The following is a 16,984-nucleotide window of genomic DNA, read 5'->3' as shown; positions in this document are numbered from 1 at the left end:
ACTAGTCATAACGAAAAACTTAGATAACGTGCTTTCGAACAAGCCATAAACCAACGCTTTACTATTAATAGCCGCTCAGTTGCCAGAGTTTCAGATAAGGAAGTAACCACGCCCCACCCTGTATAACCCCAGAATTTGTAAATCCTATTTTTTTTTAATTTCAATTCCTATGACAAATAATTTATTCAGCAAACTACAAAATCAAAAGTAACTTTGTTTTAAATCTCCATGAAAACACCAACTGTATCATCTCAGTTGGTGGGTTCTTACCTTTCGTAAAGTCAATTCATCAAGTGAAAATCCTCATAGATTCATAGCATTAATCTCAGTCTATTATGAACCACAAACACAAGACAGAATGTATGAAGCATGACATTGTAAAATAAACTTTGCCTAGCCTAGAGAACGTTTGTTTTTATTATGAGTTCGGTCAAATGGAATTTATATGAAAATATGTCTCTATTTTTCTCGACCAAAGGTGTTAAAAGAAGGAGAAAAAAAATGTAACCACTCCTTTTGTGTGTTTTCTTTCTGACTTAACTATTAAGTAATAAAGATAGAAACAAAAAAAAAAAAAACAAATCATGCAACTAACGAGATCAATGAACGGATAAGTACTTACAATTCTCTTTATTCTCTCGAACATACACAGCCATTGCGGATTCGAACAACTTTAGCAGCAGGTTTTTGCAGTCACCTGGCTTGCAAAGACATTGTAGTTCTGATTTAACATCACTAACATCAGTTGCCGTTTCATCAGACTCCTTTAGGTTATTCGTAGAATTCGATTCCGAACCAAACAGGTAACCAAATATTCGCCCTAGTAGACTCTTTTGGTCTTCCGTCACTGCCGACTCCTCTATGGCCAAAAGTTTTTGTTGACCCTCCGTCATTTGGCCATGTGAAAGTGACATTAGTTGATTTTTGATATCAAAAAGAACAATACTCTCGTCGGTGGTCGTGTTGCTTTGAAGTTTGTCTAAAAATCCTTTCACTCCAAAATCGTTATAAAACTTAATGACCTCATCGAAATTCGGTGGCTCCGATGCTTCAGTCATGGAAGTTTGTACTGAGGATACTGAAGATAGGAGACTATTCAAAGGTAGAGATTCAAACATAGGTGTTTGGCATTGTTCGGTATGTTGTGAAACCATATCCATTTCTCGAGAGAACAATAGAAAACAACTTAACGTGTTGCATGCTAGTTTCATCAAATCTGTCTCCGTAAATTGCTCCGCAAATTCACTCTGAAATTGTTGGCTACTTTTCAATAGCTGATAATTCAAATACCAATGTCTGGAAGCGATATGTAGTGTATGAAATGCATTTATTTCCGCATTGTCAAGGCATTCATCTTCATTATCAAGCCATATCATCTTGTCGATATTTAAGTTTCTAAGCATTCCATTGATCCATTTTGTTGATGTGACGGTTCCATTCAATTGCAATGCTATGAGTCGCTTACTCAACACCACTTGCTCTTGACTGTTATCTCCTAAAAAGGCGGCATTTTCAATGCCAATCTTAATCAAATCACACACGGGTCGAACAAACTCAGGCCGATGCAACAGATCTTCCAGATGTGTTATGTTCTCGTCATTGTAAAACGCCTTTATCAGTCTCACATCACTTAGATATGTAATAAAAATGTTAAGACACTCAATGAGTATTCGATTACTATCATCACAGGTCAGGAATTGTTGCTCTTTATGGGTTCGGAATATTGGCAAAACAATATTGGCCAATATACCTGTTGATATGTCGAAGCTTATCAAGTGTGATATGTGTTTGAGATGCTTTAGAAATCGTTTATATTCAGCCACATTCCTTATCTCATCGAACTTGGTTTTGTATATTTCAAAAACTTCCTTATGGAATTCGTTTGATTTAAGCTTGAATTCGCAACTAGTGCAGTTATTGCGCAGAAAGACAGTAGTCAAAAGTTTTTGGTGCACAAAACTGTAAGCGTACTTTAGATTCTCCACATCGATGGACTGACTGAAAAATATTTTCATGGTGTCGGTGTTGCAGAGGCAACAACAGACGCCTTGTCGCTGCAGATAACGAAGTACATAGTTCTGCAAGTCAAGCGGCAGGTGTTGGGCTATGTTAATGAGAATCTTTTGAAAGAAACAAGGAAAATTATTTCGCAGGCAATGCTGCTGCAAGATTCCTTTGAATTTCTTACGATGTTTTTTCGACTTACTGGGTGAGTTTTTGTTCAGATTGTCAATAATTTTTTGAAGCACTTTAACAATTTTTGCGAAAAGTGGAGCTAATTCTGTAGCATGTTTGGCCAATAAGTCGGATAATTTGGAAACACACATATCCAAGGAGTCTTCATCGATGAATTTCAATGCATTGTGAAATTTTCCATTGGACAGTGCAATTACATTGTTCATAAGTCCAAAAACCAAGTAGATAATTCCAAAGATAATCTGAGGGTGTGGAGTTATTTCTAGAGCTTTCATCAATTTCTTGATTGTTTCGTTTAAATTTATGGAAGCTAAATTATCCCTTTGCCAGCAGATGTTGTTAAAGCATCTGGCAACTAGGCTCAATAGGTTGCATTTGATGATTTCGGAATTTTTTCCCGAGCTAAATACTTCTTCGTTGGTGGCGAGTTTTTCCACACCAAATTTCCAACATATAACACTTATTGACTGATCGTTAAGAACCATATCCGTCTCGATATCGACTAGTTTTTCTAGCAAATCAATTAGGAGGATGGCAATTTCGTCGCTTGTTCTAGTTTGTTTTATGTGTGCTTCAAAATCTTGGTGTTTGGACTCAGTAAAGCAGAGTTTGGTGCTATCATTAAGTGTTGACCTAAACTCAGAGGACTGGCTGAATTCACGTGATCGAAGAGCTTTTAAACGTTGATGCAAAAGCAGATTGTCAAGAAAATCCTTTACCGAATTCATTGGTTCCAATTCAACTTGATTGTCGCTTTCCCATTGGCAATTGGGGAACAAATTTATGCAAATGTTGCAAAGACTAAGTTGGGATGCAAGTAACTAAAATAAAAGAACAAATGATGACAAAATTAGTGAAATAAAAACGTACATATAATGTTTTAATATTTACATTACCTTAATATCAACGCGTAGTAAAAAATATAGAATATGGTGTCCTATCTCATGAGTGAGAAAGGTGCGTAGGGCAACAATTTTGCTGTAGTCACTTGGGGCTCTCAATATAAGCTAAGGAAGCAGAGACAAGAAGTAAATATTTATGAAAGTGAATTAAAATAATAGATTTATATAATAAATAAATTGGGTAGCGCAACAATCCGTTTGAGAAATAGGGCCTAGTGACTGACAACTCTCAACCATTCCTTTGTGCGAGTACTGTTGTCAGGGATGGAAGGGTTTTAAGCCGAATCCGAACGGCAAATTTGAGAAAGCACTTTTCATGACAAGAATTACCCTTGGAGAATTTTTCGATTCCTCGCAAGAGGCAGTACCCGTGAAAAAACTTTAGGTGGCATAGGCAGGGATCGATCCCATGACCTCTCGCATGACAGTTCAACACACTAACCATCATGCCACGGGTACTACATAATAGATATTTGTTGGTTACATAAGTAAGCTAAAATTGTAGTGGGCGAAGTTTCCTGACTCTTCAGCATAGGTTACGGAGATAAGCACTCTTCGTAACTGAACTCCATCCCGCTATGGAAACCGAAATTACGCCTCAATATTTAATGATAACTCGTTGACGACTTTTGACTATTTTATCCGGACAAAGATTGGTTTGTGGAATGTGAGGATGCTTCTGGACGCAGGAAGTGAAGGTCCGCACAATATCAGAGTCCTTTAATTTATGAAAATTTATGCGGCACTCTGGTTACGCTCCTGGAAGCGCTCGAGAAGCTGAAGTTGGGTCTTAATTCGTGGGAGCTCCTTGGGGAAAAACTTATGAATGCTAGGTTTCAGAGTAGACTATCGTCCGTCACCATTAAACAGTGTTACGCCCCGACTGAGCTCACATCTGATGAAGAGAAAGAATGCTTTTACAATCAACTAAGATCCGCCTACAACAACACACCCCGCGAATATTATTTTGGTTATGGGAGACCTCAATGTTAAGGTTTGCGGTAAAAACGACGGGCTAAGGCATGTGATAGATGTTCACGGAATCAGCACTTGCAATGACAATGGTGACAGGTTCATTGACTTCTGCAACACCAATATCCTTGTGAGTGGTGGCACTATGTTTGAGCACAAACTTTGTCATAAAATAAGCTGGGTGTCCACGGACAGGCAAGCATCTGCAAACCAAATTGAACACTTCGCCATTAGTCGACGCTTTAGAAGTAGTCTCTTTGTATCGCAAGGACACTAGCATAAAAAAGTTTCAAAAAAAATAAAATTTTAATCTCCGCGGTCAATTGTCGCGAAAAGAACAAAATCTCTTGGTTGTCGGAGGAATCTTAATATAGGCAAAACAAAATCTCCAATACAAAAACTAACAACGATTGCACTTTATAACTACCAAATAAAAGAAAAAAATTGGTTTCCCGTTCAAAGGGGTTTAAAATTCAGTTTAGATTTTATTGTTATGTTATCTTTCGTACATGACTTTCTAATTGATTATAAGCTACACAGCATAGTCATCGTCTTCAAGAAACCTCGGTTTCGCCCAGGACAGCTGATCTTTCCGTTGGTCATCTATGTGTCCATTGACCCTCGTTGGGATTACGGATAAACTTCGTCATAATGCAAATTCAATGCTTCCCCCTGTACCTCACCTTCATCCACGTCCACCAACATCATGCTTGACCATTAGATGTGCATAGGTACATACACAAAAAAAAACATCGCATAGTGGGCGGACCCCAACTACGAGCAGCATTGTAGATTTTTGCGTGGCGTTAACTCCCACAATTTGATTGTTGGTTTTAAAAACAATTATGTATGCCTGATGTCATTTTTATGATCTCCCAATTTTGGCGCCTTTTGTGATTGCGGATAATATTTTAATGTTTTTCCGTCGGGAGTTGACTTTTTTTTAAAAAATGGTTTTGCCGTCGGCAACTGGATGTAAGGTTTTTCTTTGTTTGGTCATTATATTTGCATGTTGCGTTGCAACATCCTGCCGGGCCTCCGCACAAGGAAACGAAGTCATCGTCTCTTGAAGTTGATCGAGACATGCAGTGTAGATTTGTGAGACGGTGACTTATTGAAGTGTGATTGTTGTGTACATGAAAGAGAATAGAAATGAAGTTTGCGTGAATGGTGTGTGGCAATAATCGATTTAATTATAAATATAGTTTAGATAGAATATGTTTTAAATTCAATATGAAGTATAAATATTAAGTTCAGTTGTGGTATAAAGATGCGAATGGTTTTAAAGTGTGTGTGTGTCGGTTTGTGTTTTCGAGTCGTTTAGCATAGGTAGATCACAGAGTTTAGCTATGGGCCGTTTAAATGATGAAGTAGCAGTCTTAACTGTAACAACGCGAACTTTTCCATCTGCTCCAGGGTGCATTTCGGTGATTCTGCCTAACCGCCAGAGAGTGGGAGGTGTTTGTTCATCGGGTAAGAGCACTAGATGTCCAACTTTGAGTTCTGAATTGGGTTTAAGCCATTTCGGACGTTGTTGTAACCGAACCAAGTATTCGGATTTCCATTTTTTCCAGATATTTTGTTGGATCTTCTGCATGAGCTGCCATCTGTCTAAGTAATTGTCTTTTATTTCGGTTAGATCCTTCTCAGGTACAGTGTTAAGCGAAGATCCAATTAAAAAATGTCCTGGTGTCAAAATAGATAGGTCACTTGGGTCCTCGGTGACTGGGCAAAGGGGACGCGAGTTGAGGCAGGCTTCTACCTGTGCTAATATCGTCGCGTACTCTTCAAAAGTAAGAGTGTAATGTCCAATTATCCGCTTTAAGTGGTATTTCATGGATTTTACCCCAGCCTCCCAAAGTCCGCCAAAATGCGGAGCAGCTGGAGGATTGAAATGCCAGTTGGTGCCATTAGCTTGCATACGTTGTACAATATCTTCGGTCCATTGTTTTGACATATGTGACCTTTCTGATTCAAGAACGGTTGCGGCTCCTTTAAAATTTGTTCCACAGTCGCTGTACAGATTTGTACAGATTCCACGACGAGCAGTGAAACGTTTAAAAGCTGCGAGGAATGCTGATGTCGTATAGTCGCTTACAAGCTCTAAGTGCACTGCTTTTGTGCAAAAGCATATAAAAATCGCAATGTATGCTTTCGTGATTTTACTACATCGACCTCTCCATGCTTTAAGTAGAACAGGGCCAGCATAATCGACTCCAGATGTCTGAAAGGGTCGTGCCTGGTTGACACGTAACGCTGGCAAATTTCCCATCTTCTGCTGCATCTCAGTTGCCGTAAACCTGTAGCATTTCAAACATTTGTGAATACATTTTTTAACAGTCGATTTTAGGTGCAAAATCCAGTACTCAGTACGAAGTATTGCCATCATTAATTGCTGACCTCCATGTAGTAACTTCATGTGAGTGTCATGAACGATAAGCGACGTTAAAAAACCTTGCGAAGGTAAAATTATTGGATGTCGCTGTGAATAGGGTAAATCAGCGTTTTCCAATCGACCTCCAACTCGAAGAATTCCTTTCTCATCGACGATTGGTGAAAGTCTTGCCAGTTTGCTCCTTTTAGAAACTGTATCACCTTTTGTAAGCCTTGAAATGTCTTCGGCAAAAAACTCTTTCTGGACATAAACAATCAATCGCGTTCGAGCAGAAGATATTTCATCCACTGAAAGTGGTCCAGATATGCGAGTTGTTATATTCTTTGCCTTAAATTTTAAGTTGGTAAGATAGCGACGCCAATACGCAGCAGCTCTATAGAGACGATTCAAGGAGGAAAAGCGTTCAAATAGCGGTTGATTTGTTTCGAAACACGTGAAGTGGACGCAGAGCTGAAAAATATTTATAATGGGATACCCAGATGCGATCAAATCATTTTTGGTTTTTGATATCTCCGACGCTTTGGTCTCAAGGTCGGTAGATTTTATTTCGGATGAAAGATGAAGTTGTTCATCAAACCCCTGTAAAAATGCGGGCCCATACCACCATTGATGGTTTTCTACGAGTTCATTGGGAGAAACTCCTCTGGATGCAATGTCCGCTGGATTTTTCTTAGATGGAACGTAGTTCCAACGCTGAGGATCAGTAAGTTCCTGAATTTCTGCCACTCTGTTGGCTACAAATGTGGTCCTTATGTAGGGTGCACTTTTGATCCATGCAAGTGTGATTTGAGAATCACACCAAGCAAATATTTTTGACGATTGAAGCTCCATCGTCTTTACAGTATGGACCAAAAGCTGTGCTAATAGCAAGGCTCCACAAAGTTCCAACCTAGCTATGGACTTATTTTTTAAAGGTGCCACTCTTGTTTTTGCCACGATAAGGTTTGTGTAAATTTTTATTCCAGTGGTTATTCGAAGGTAGATTGCTGCAGCATATGCCTTTTCGGAGGCATCGCAGAATCCATGGACCTCAATCTTTGACTCCTTGGTGAAGTTGATCCAGCGGGGAATCTCAATGGCCTTTAAAGTATTTAGTTCCATCTTCAGTTTATGCCACGCAGAAACGATTGTTGCTGGGAGTTCAGAATCCCAGGTGTGTTTTTCCTTCCAGATGTCTTGCATTAATATCTTGCCAACGATGACGCAGGGTGCTATCCATCCCATTGGATCGTAAAGACGTGCAAGATCGGACAGGATACTCCGTTTTGTAGTAGTCTTAAGATCTTGAAGAGCGATCTTGAACGTAAAAATATCCTTCGCCGGATGCCACTGTATTCCAAGCGCTTTTATTGCATCTTCTTCTCTGAAAGAAAGTGGAACTTGTATTTCCCTGTCCTCCTCTGGAACAGATGTCAGTAGCATCTCACAGTTGCTCGCCCACTTTCGTAACGGAAAACCTCCATGTTTCAACATTGTTATAAGTTGAGACTGCATTTCCAAGGCCTCGGCTACTGAGTCTGCCCCGTGAATAACATCATCCACATAAAAGTTTTTCAAAGCTATTTTCGATGCAATAGGGTAATCATCTCGCTCATCTGCTGCAAGTTGTTGAAGCGTACGAATTGCTAAATACGGTGCGGAAGCTGTGCCGAATGTGACCGTGTTAAGGCGGTATATCTTAACCCCATCCCCTTCTAGGTCTCGCCATAAAATAAGTTGATACAAGGAATCATTTGGCGTAACCCAAATTTGCCTATACATTTTATTAATGTCGGCGGTAAATGCAATTTTATGTTTCCTAAATCGAGATATATGGTCAAAGATGTCATCTTGCAATCTCGGGCCGATAAACAGATGATCATTTAGAGATGTTCCGTCTGATGTCTTACAGGACGCATCAAAAACAATCCGTAGCTTCGTAGTTGAGCTGGATTCTTTCATCACTGCGTGGTGGGGAAGAAAATAATGAGGAGAAGATAATGCAGTAGGCCCCACTTCAGTCATATGGTTAAGATCCTTATATTCATTAAATACTCGTTTATACTCCTCACAGAAAGATGCATTCGCTTTGAATCTTTTTTCCAATTGTACAAATCGAACAAATGCTGACTTTTGAGACCACCCTAACAACGGCGGTGCTACTTCTTTAAAAGGAAGTTGGACCATATACTTGCCGTCTAATTGGCGTTGATGGGTTCTACAAAAATGTGTTTCACACTGCTCTTCTTCTGGAGAAAGCAGCTGCCGATTAGGAACCCTTTCAAGTTCCCAAAACTTAACTAATAAGTTGTCCAAAGTTTGAGGTTCAGTTTTCATGTGGAGCGATGTTATTTTTGAGTTGTTTTTTGACGAAATACCCCCAGAAAGAACCCAGCCTAGTTCCGTCTTTTGAGCTATAGGGGAACCCTGTTCTCCTTTGATAAGGCCTTCAAGGATAATGAACGGATAAACATCACTGCCCAGTAAAACATCAATCTTATTTGTTTTGTTGAAAGATGGGTCCGCAAGTGTGAGATTTTGAAGATGACTCCAATTAGAGTTTGTTATGTTTTGCGTAGGGAGCAAGGCTGTTAGTTTGGGTAGGACCAAGGCATTAAGCTGTAAACTAAAGTTTGCATTTACCCGTGATAAAATGGTGAAGGTGACTTTATATTTGGAAGTGCTGGTGGTGGTTTCGCCAACACCAATAATGTTAGCACAGCTCCTTTCCTTTTTCAGATTTAAAAGTTGAGCGGCAGACTCAGTTATAAAGGAAGCTTCTGATCCAGGATCCACTAGTGCTCGCAGTTGCAACGGTTGGCCTGTAGGTGTCATAACCTTTATGAGGGCCGTAGCCAGAAGAACAGCTGATTGAGTGTTTTCGGCTATAAACGCATTGTAGGCTGAAGCATTTTCGATGGAGGATGGAAGTTTTTCTGATGATCCCGATTGAGAATTTTGGGTGGAAGAGGAAGCTGGTGGAGTTGGTTGTAGAACAGCTGCCGTTGAAGCGTGTTCACTAGCAGGCATTGCATTAACTGGCTCTGGCGTGTGCAGTAATGAATGGTGCTTTTGTTGGCACGTTGAACACGTAAAAGTGCTCGTGCAACTTTGTGTTAAATGTGCACTTGAAAGACAATTTAAACACAATTTTCTTTTCTTTGCGAATTCAAGCCTTTTTTGAATCTTGAACGCCTTAAATTTAAAGCAATTTCGAATTGAATGTAAACCTTGACAAAGTGAACACTTATTCAAAATTGTTGAGTTATGTGCACGAATTGACGACGATTTAGGTTTTGGTTTTTGTGGATGAAAACCTGATGAGGATTGTCCAAGGATATCCAAGGTTCTGGATCTCATGAGAATAAAATCCTCCAATATACTGTATTTTGGATAATCGACATGAGTTGAAATATGAGATTCCCAAAGCCCTCGTGTAGTAAATGGAAGTTTTTGTACCGTATGGAAAATAAGAACGTCTTCCCATGATTCTACAGGTACACCAAGATTTTTAAGAGATTGCTTTGACTCGTTTGTTGTATCTAATAATAATTTTAGATCTTCAGAAGATTCCTGTGTGACTTTAGGTTGATCAAAAAGGAGTTTAAACTGATTATCCTTTAATAATCGAATGTTTTGAAACCTTTTTATCAACAACGCCCATGCAGACTCAAAACTCGTATCTGTATTTCGCAGCATTCTTGCGGCTTCACCAGTTATATTGCTTTTTAAATAATGTAGCTTATGAGCATCAGAAATCGATGTGTTTTTATTAACCAAGCCTTCAAATAGCCCTTTAAATTCTGGCCACATTTTAAGAGAACCATCGAAGGTTGGAATTTTAATGTGGGGAAGCTTTAATTCTACCGACGGAGCGTTTGAACCACCTATGGATTTATTAAAACTATTTTGAGTCTCGATAACCGTAAGCTGCTGCTTTAATTCAGACGAATAACAAAAAAAAACTTCTTTTAATTTGTGAAATGTAAGAGTCTCCATATATTTCACTTTCAACTCTTCTGGAGGAGCTTCAACAATTTTTTGATGCAAAGATCTAGCCTCTTCAAAAGATGCTTCTAGTTCAGATAAACGCGCTTCGTTCATATGAACAGATTTTTTCTTTGTTGCTTCTAAGCAAACATAAGCCCCGTAGTCTGCATCTATATCTTGTGCAATTGTTTGAATAGCATCTACATAAATGGGAACTTTGCTCTTACTCATTTTGAACGAAAATAATTATTCAAAAATAACCGATAACACACAACACACGTTTGGATTTAGATCAACAAGGATCAATGTATTAAATTTAATTGAATTATTATAAGAGTGCCACACACCTGTATTTAAGCGTTGCTCCCTCGTTGATACAGCTTCTTTAGATGCAGATCCTCACAGGAAGTAGGTACATGGGTATGAATCGTATGAATCGACCGGTTTTTACACGATACACGCACAACGAGATTGTCTTTATGGTTTGATTTGAAACGCCCGACACACAGGAACCTCTTTTCTTAAGTAATGTTCTTTTTTTTTTTATTTTTTATTTTTAAATGAGGTTTTTGCACTGATCCCTTTTTAAGATCTTTGATATTCGGTTCGAAGGACCAATATGTATCGCAAGGACACTAGCATAAAAAAGTTTCAAAAAAAATAAAATTTTAATCTCCGCGGTCAATTGTCGCGAAAAGAACAAAATCTCTTGGTTGTCGGAGGAATCTTAATATAGGCAAAACAAAATCTCCAATACAAAAACTAACAACGATTGCACTTTATAACTACCAAATAAAAGAAAAAAATTGGTTTCCCGTTCAAAGGGGTTTAAAATTCAGTTTAGATTTTATTGTTATGTTATCTTTCGTACATGACTTTCTAATTGATTATAAGCTACACAGCATAGTCATCGTCTTCAAGAAACCTCGGTTTCGCCCAGGACAGCTGATCTTTCCGTTGGTCATCTATGTGTCCATTGACCCTCGTTGGGATTACGGATAAACTTCGTCATAATGCAAATTCAATGCTTCCCCCTGTACCTCACCTTCATCCACGTCCACCAACATCATGCTTGACCATTAGATGTGCATAGGTACATACACAAAAAAAAACATCGCATAGTGGGCGGACCCCAACTACGAGCAGCATTGTAGATTTTTGCGTGGCGTTAACTCCCACAATTTGATTGTTGGTTTTAAAAACAATTATGTATGCCTGATGTCATTTTTATGATCTCCCAATTTTGGCGCCTTTTGTGATTGCGGATAATATTTTAATGTTTTTCCGTCGGGAGTTGACTTTTTTTAAAAAATGGTTTTGCCGTCGGCAACTGGATGTAAGGTTTTTCTTTGTTTGGTCATTATATTTGCATGTTGCGTTGCAACACTCTTGGATATCCGAAACAAAAGAGGCGCCGACATAAGACTTGCCCGAGATAACCACTTATTGAAAGATACCCTAAGATACAGCGTACAGCTACAGTTCGAAGATTAAACGGAATATCACGAGCCTCCAAATTAAACATCGCTAGACTAAAGGATCCCACGACCCGTCAACAATTTGGGGTCCACCGGTCTCACGAATTGAGAACAATCAGCAGCACAGTACATGACGAAATCGAACACCATTGGAATGCTGTGAAAATTGTTTTCATATCAGGTGCTTGAAGAACAGTCGCTTGGAAAAAAATAAGCAACAACATCTGGCTTTCAGAAAAATCTTGGGCGAGGATCAACGAAGGCAAACAGTTAGGGGCTCAAATAACTGCTGCACAAGGGGAGAAAGAAATAAGCTGGAATCCTCGTACCACATAAAAAACAGAGAGGTTCACCGCAGTGTGCGCCGTGACAAGCGTAACAACATCAACGCATTGGAACAAGAAGTAGAAGATGCTGCAAACAGGTACAACAGCATATTAGAAAATTAAACGACGGAATAACGATATTTTATGTTTTTTTTTAATAAAACGTGCAAGTTTCTAATTGTATTGCTTTTATATTTCAAGCCATAGCTGGTGTTTATTGTTGACAACCGTGTCTTAAGAGTTTGATATATAACTTAAAAAATGATTTCTTACATATTGAAAAGTTACTCGTAGGAAAATAATACACAACTAGAATAAGGTGGGGAGCACCAATATTTCTTTTTACTGAAATGCACAATGCAAGAATTCATTGGATTTTTGGAAAGCGGTGAAAAGACCGAATGGAAATGAGTACAAGATTACATAGAGACTAACACCTGGCTTTCTTTTGTCGCATTTTAAATAGCTTTTGAAACCATTAACCGTCAATGCAACAGTATCCTATGCAGAGCCATGCACTGAAAATAGTACACTGCATGCGATAATAACGACTGCACAAGTTTCATATTAAAAAATGTACAGGATGGCAAAGCGCCTGGTTCCGACGGAATTCCATTTGAATTACAAGCTCGGCACCAATGAACTGATAAATAATAATAATTACTTCGGAGTTTAACCATATTTTGGATAGTGGATCTATATATCAAAGAGGTTTAAAGAGTCCTTAATCTTTCCTATCCAATTTGAATCTTTTTTGAACGCTTTATACAAAATTTTTACGGCGATTTCGCAAAGACTTAATTTGTGGATTACACAAAATGATTTATTGAATTAGTTTCAAGTCAGTTTCAGAGCTGGTTACTCCACAGCCGACCAAATTTGTGTCCTTAAAACTTCCTACGAAGAAAAAAGAAACTTTACTGTTTCTTCGTGGATTTTAAAGCAGAGGGGACAGAAATGCTCCTATACAAACTTTATGGACAAGGGATGTCCAAGAAATTCGCTTAAGTCCTCAGATATATATACGATGATACTAAAGCCACGGTTTGGAATGGAGAGGAAATCTCTGAATGCGCTCACACTGAAACAGGAGTCCGGCAGGGGTGTGCGTTGGGTCCTCTTTTATATGCGCTCTTTGTGGATGACCTTACCGACAATATTGGTGGAGGAGTGGAATTCGCTGGGACAACGATCAAAGCACTATTAAATAACGATGACATTGTGCTGTTTTCTAATTCACCCCAATCACTCCAACTAATGATAAACCAGTTGCAGAGGCACTGTGTAACGTTTCAATTTAAGTAAATCTAAAATAATTATATTCAAGAACGGAGGTGGAAGAAATAGCTCAAAAAAAAGATGAAGCTACGATTCCAACTTGATTGAGGTGGTCAGAGAATTCAATTATCTAGGAGTGTGCTTTACAAAGAATCTTAGCATGGAAAGAAATCTTAGAGGAAAACTTATGAAAGCAAAAAGTGCAATCGGAACTTCTTGGGCAAAGTGTTTCTAAATCAAGAACATAGCACATAGTAGCAAATTTCGTGTGTATGAAGCAGTGTTTAGGTCTATTATGCTTTACGCAGCACAGGTTTGGGGGTACAAACAGTACGAAAGTACTGGTTTTGCTGCAAACTGAACTATCGGCGCTTTTTATTCAAACCTTAAAACTAAATATAGACTACATCATCAAAGTTCTGCAAATGCACAATGGAAGATTACCAAAGAATGCAGCCCTCTATGCAGTCAATCAAAGAAGCTGGCTTTGTTGTGTGAAATGTCACTGGATCTGGATTTCGGTAACGTCGTTATTGCAGGGTTAAAATGTATAAATTAATTGCAAGGGTTAATTAAAAACTCCATAATCGCTGTATAGAAGAAGATTCAAAATTAACTCATAGGTTAATTTATAAACATCTCTGTCATAACCTTGGTCCAAATAACTATTTTAGAGATGAGAACAGTTGAAGGTTATTTCTATGATGCTCAGACTTCGAGGTGAGCTCCTGCATCTCAACTATATACCGCATAGGGAGGATAGGCCTGGGCAATGCAGTTTATGTAACCGAAGGAAAAAAAGAGAAGATGTTTTTCACATCTTAGAAAAATGCCCTTTGCTAGTAGAAAGTATGAGAACCTTCCTTGGATCTAACTACCTGACGGAAGGGGAAACGATAAGACCTCATGACGTTGGAAAAACTCTTTATGTACTGCAAAGTGGCTAAAACTTACCGGGACAGAATAATCTGCAGAATCTTCTGAAAACACATCGAAGTAAAAATTTATCTTGATTTTAAATTATACAGATATTTTTTTTGTTTAATAATTCTTGATTTTTAATGCAACCATTACTTTACTATGTCAACCTGGCAGACGGCATTGACATGCTAATTGTGATTTTGTAAATTTATAATTATGTTAAGAAATAATGAAAATAAAATAAAATCTAATCTAATCTAAAATCTGAAATTAAACACGCTTTCAGAGCTTTTAAGTAACATTTCAAAAAAAAAATGTTGTTATGCCAGGGAATATTTTGCTTCTGGAAGTGAGAAATAAAAAGTTAAAGAATTTATTCAAATGAAAATAGGTGTCCAAGTTTGTAGCAGAATTCCTATAACGATGAAAAAGTCGCACTGCTTTTATTTTCACTGCAGTACTATTTAGGTATTAGTTTTAAAAAAATTCTTAACATATTTTTAAGCCGGGAAACAAAATGTCTTTGACATTGACTTTCTCAATGAACATAGACAAGAAAAACAAATTGCATCTTAAGGTTGAATGTAGAATTGACTCCTATTCTACAATGCACGTTTTATACATCAATTCTAATCAAAATACCTATCAATCAAAACATTTTTCTTATTTTTGAATTGTCATTTTGCCTCCTAAATCGATTAAAATTAATTTAAATTACCTGAGCAAAATTGTGTTTATCTTTTGACGATTTGTTTGGATTATCAGTTTTGTTGGTAGGGTCCGATTTAGTTTCAATGCCTTTACTACTATCAATCTCATCGTTATCATCTTTCAACGACGAAGCTGATGTTGTAAGATGAGACTTACTAATGATGTCATACACTCTCTCTAGGAAAAACGAGCATATCTCTTCCAAAACACTTTGAATAAAACTGAAAAAATAAAATAAATATACAATTTAGTTAATTACGAATTGACCTGAACTTAAATCTTTCTAATAAGCTGATAAGTTGAAAACTATAAGAAAACGTATGTATTTGAAAACATACCATGAAATTGGTGTTGGTTCGTCAGATGAAGTATCCAATTCAGTGAATTGGAATTTGTAGAGAAATAGCTTTAGTTGTTGTTCCTAAAACAAGTACAAAGAAAACAAAAAACTAATTAGTATTCAAAGAACACAAACTGATAAGAACAATAGAATGATAACCTTTTTAACTATATCATTTTGCTCCTCTTCATAGTTTGTCCACATAGTTTGGAGCTCCTTAAGCAGGTCCTGCTCTGATTGTCCATCCATCTCTCTGAAGGTTTCGCTTTCCACTGCTGCAGCAATTGCTAATCGAAAACCAGATAATCCGCCGCTGCTATTGATATGAGATTAAGATGCTTAGAAGGAGATCGAACTCATAGCGTAAAAGTCTCCTCTATAGTGCCCTTATACTATCACTCTTCAACATATAACTATACAACTATCAACTTGAACTATTCTATATATTTTATTTTATTTTTCCAAGTTACAACTCTTTACATGTACATGAAGTTGTTGTACTTTTATAAAAATAGATTTTTCAGATTTGGGCGAGAACTGAGAGTGGGAACGACAACGACAACCACAACGACGAAGACGTGCATCGATCACCGAGGCCGCACATTTTTTAATACAAAATAAAACACTCAACACTGAAGACTGAAACCTTAGCGAACAAATTTGTATTTAATCTTTTTCGCTTTTCGTTTTTCTTGGAGGCCGACACTGCGAATTAATTGCGTATTCTATTTATTTACCAATAATAAGTTCAAGTTTTTTTTTTTTTTGTTTTATTCAACTAAATAGTAATTATTATAATTAATGTTAATGTTTACAGATAAGCATTTGATGGTTGAATAAGAAACGAATCATTTTATTTGTTTGTACATTTTTGTTTCAATTCAATTTGGGAGATAAATGGCATACGGATGTTTTTGATTTCATATTCGTACTCGTATTTGATTTCAGTGCGAAATTACAGTAAATCGCCATTTTAATTGAAAAATCACTGTTTTATTATAAATAGGTCTATAAATCTAATCAAAATTGGACACAAAAAAAATTTGATTAGGTTTGTAATTAATCAAAGATCGAAAGGGTTAATTTTGATAAATTTATTTTAATGCAAATTAGGACGAAAAATTGTTGAGGTATTAATACTTCTTTGTTTGTTTCTTTATTTTTGCTTATTTTTGCAGTCGATGAGCCGAATCGAGCAGTTCGTCGAACGTTGAATGTCGAAAGAATTGCAGAAAATAAACGAAAACGAAAGAAATAAGAAAAGTAGAAAACATAAAACAGCTGACAGTTGATGTTTATGTCGTCATAACTTTAGCTGCGGGAGTTGCCAATTTGAATAAATAGAAAAAAGTACTAAAGAGTTTTCGATGAAACTTGGTAGTATAAAAATCTCTTGGGAAAGTATTTATTAAGAGTATTATTATTATTATTCTAAATTCTTTATTTGACCAAAACTCAAAACACATTTGGTAAATTATATAAGAACATTAGCATGG

General features: G+C 37.3%; 1 protein-coding gene across 2 annotated transcripts in view; it reads right to left on the bottom strand.

Annotated features, from left to right (window-relative positions):
- LOC129948369 (lysosomal-trafficking regulator) overlaps window positions 1-16,712 on the bottom strand; it is a 31,741-nt gene extending 15,029 nt beyond the window's left edge. For both annotated transcript variants that reach the window (XM_056059340.1, XM_056059341.1), the window contains exons 1-5: window positions 15,648-16,712; window positions 15,487-15,569; window positions 15,156-15,369; window positions 3,093-3,203; window positions 623-3,017 (exon numbers count right to left, since the gene is read on the bottom strand). In XM_056059340.1, the coding sequence (XP_055915315.1) occupies window positions 623-3,017; window positions 3,093-3,203; window positions 15,156-15,369; window positions 15,487-15,569; window positions 15,648-15,737 (2,893 nt within the window). In that variant the 5' untranslated portion in view covers window positions 15,738-16,712. The remainder of the gene's footprint in view (window positions 1-622; window positions 3,018-3,092; window positions 3,204-15,155; window positions 15,370-15,486; window positions 15,570-15,647) is intronic.
- Window positions 16,713-16,984: the final 272 nt, after the last annotated feature.

Source organism: Eupeodes corollae, chromosome 2 (genome assembly GCF_945859685.1).
Source record: "Eupeodes corollae chromosome 2, idEupCoro1.1, whole genome shotgun sequence".
Taxonomy (NCBI): domain Eukaryota; kingdom Metazoa; phylum Arthropoda; class Insecta; order Diptera; family Syrphidae; genus Eupeodes; species Eupeodes corollae.
This window is presented reverse-complemented; position numbering and strand designations above follow the sequence as displayed.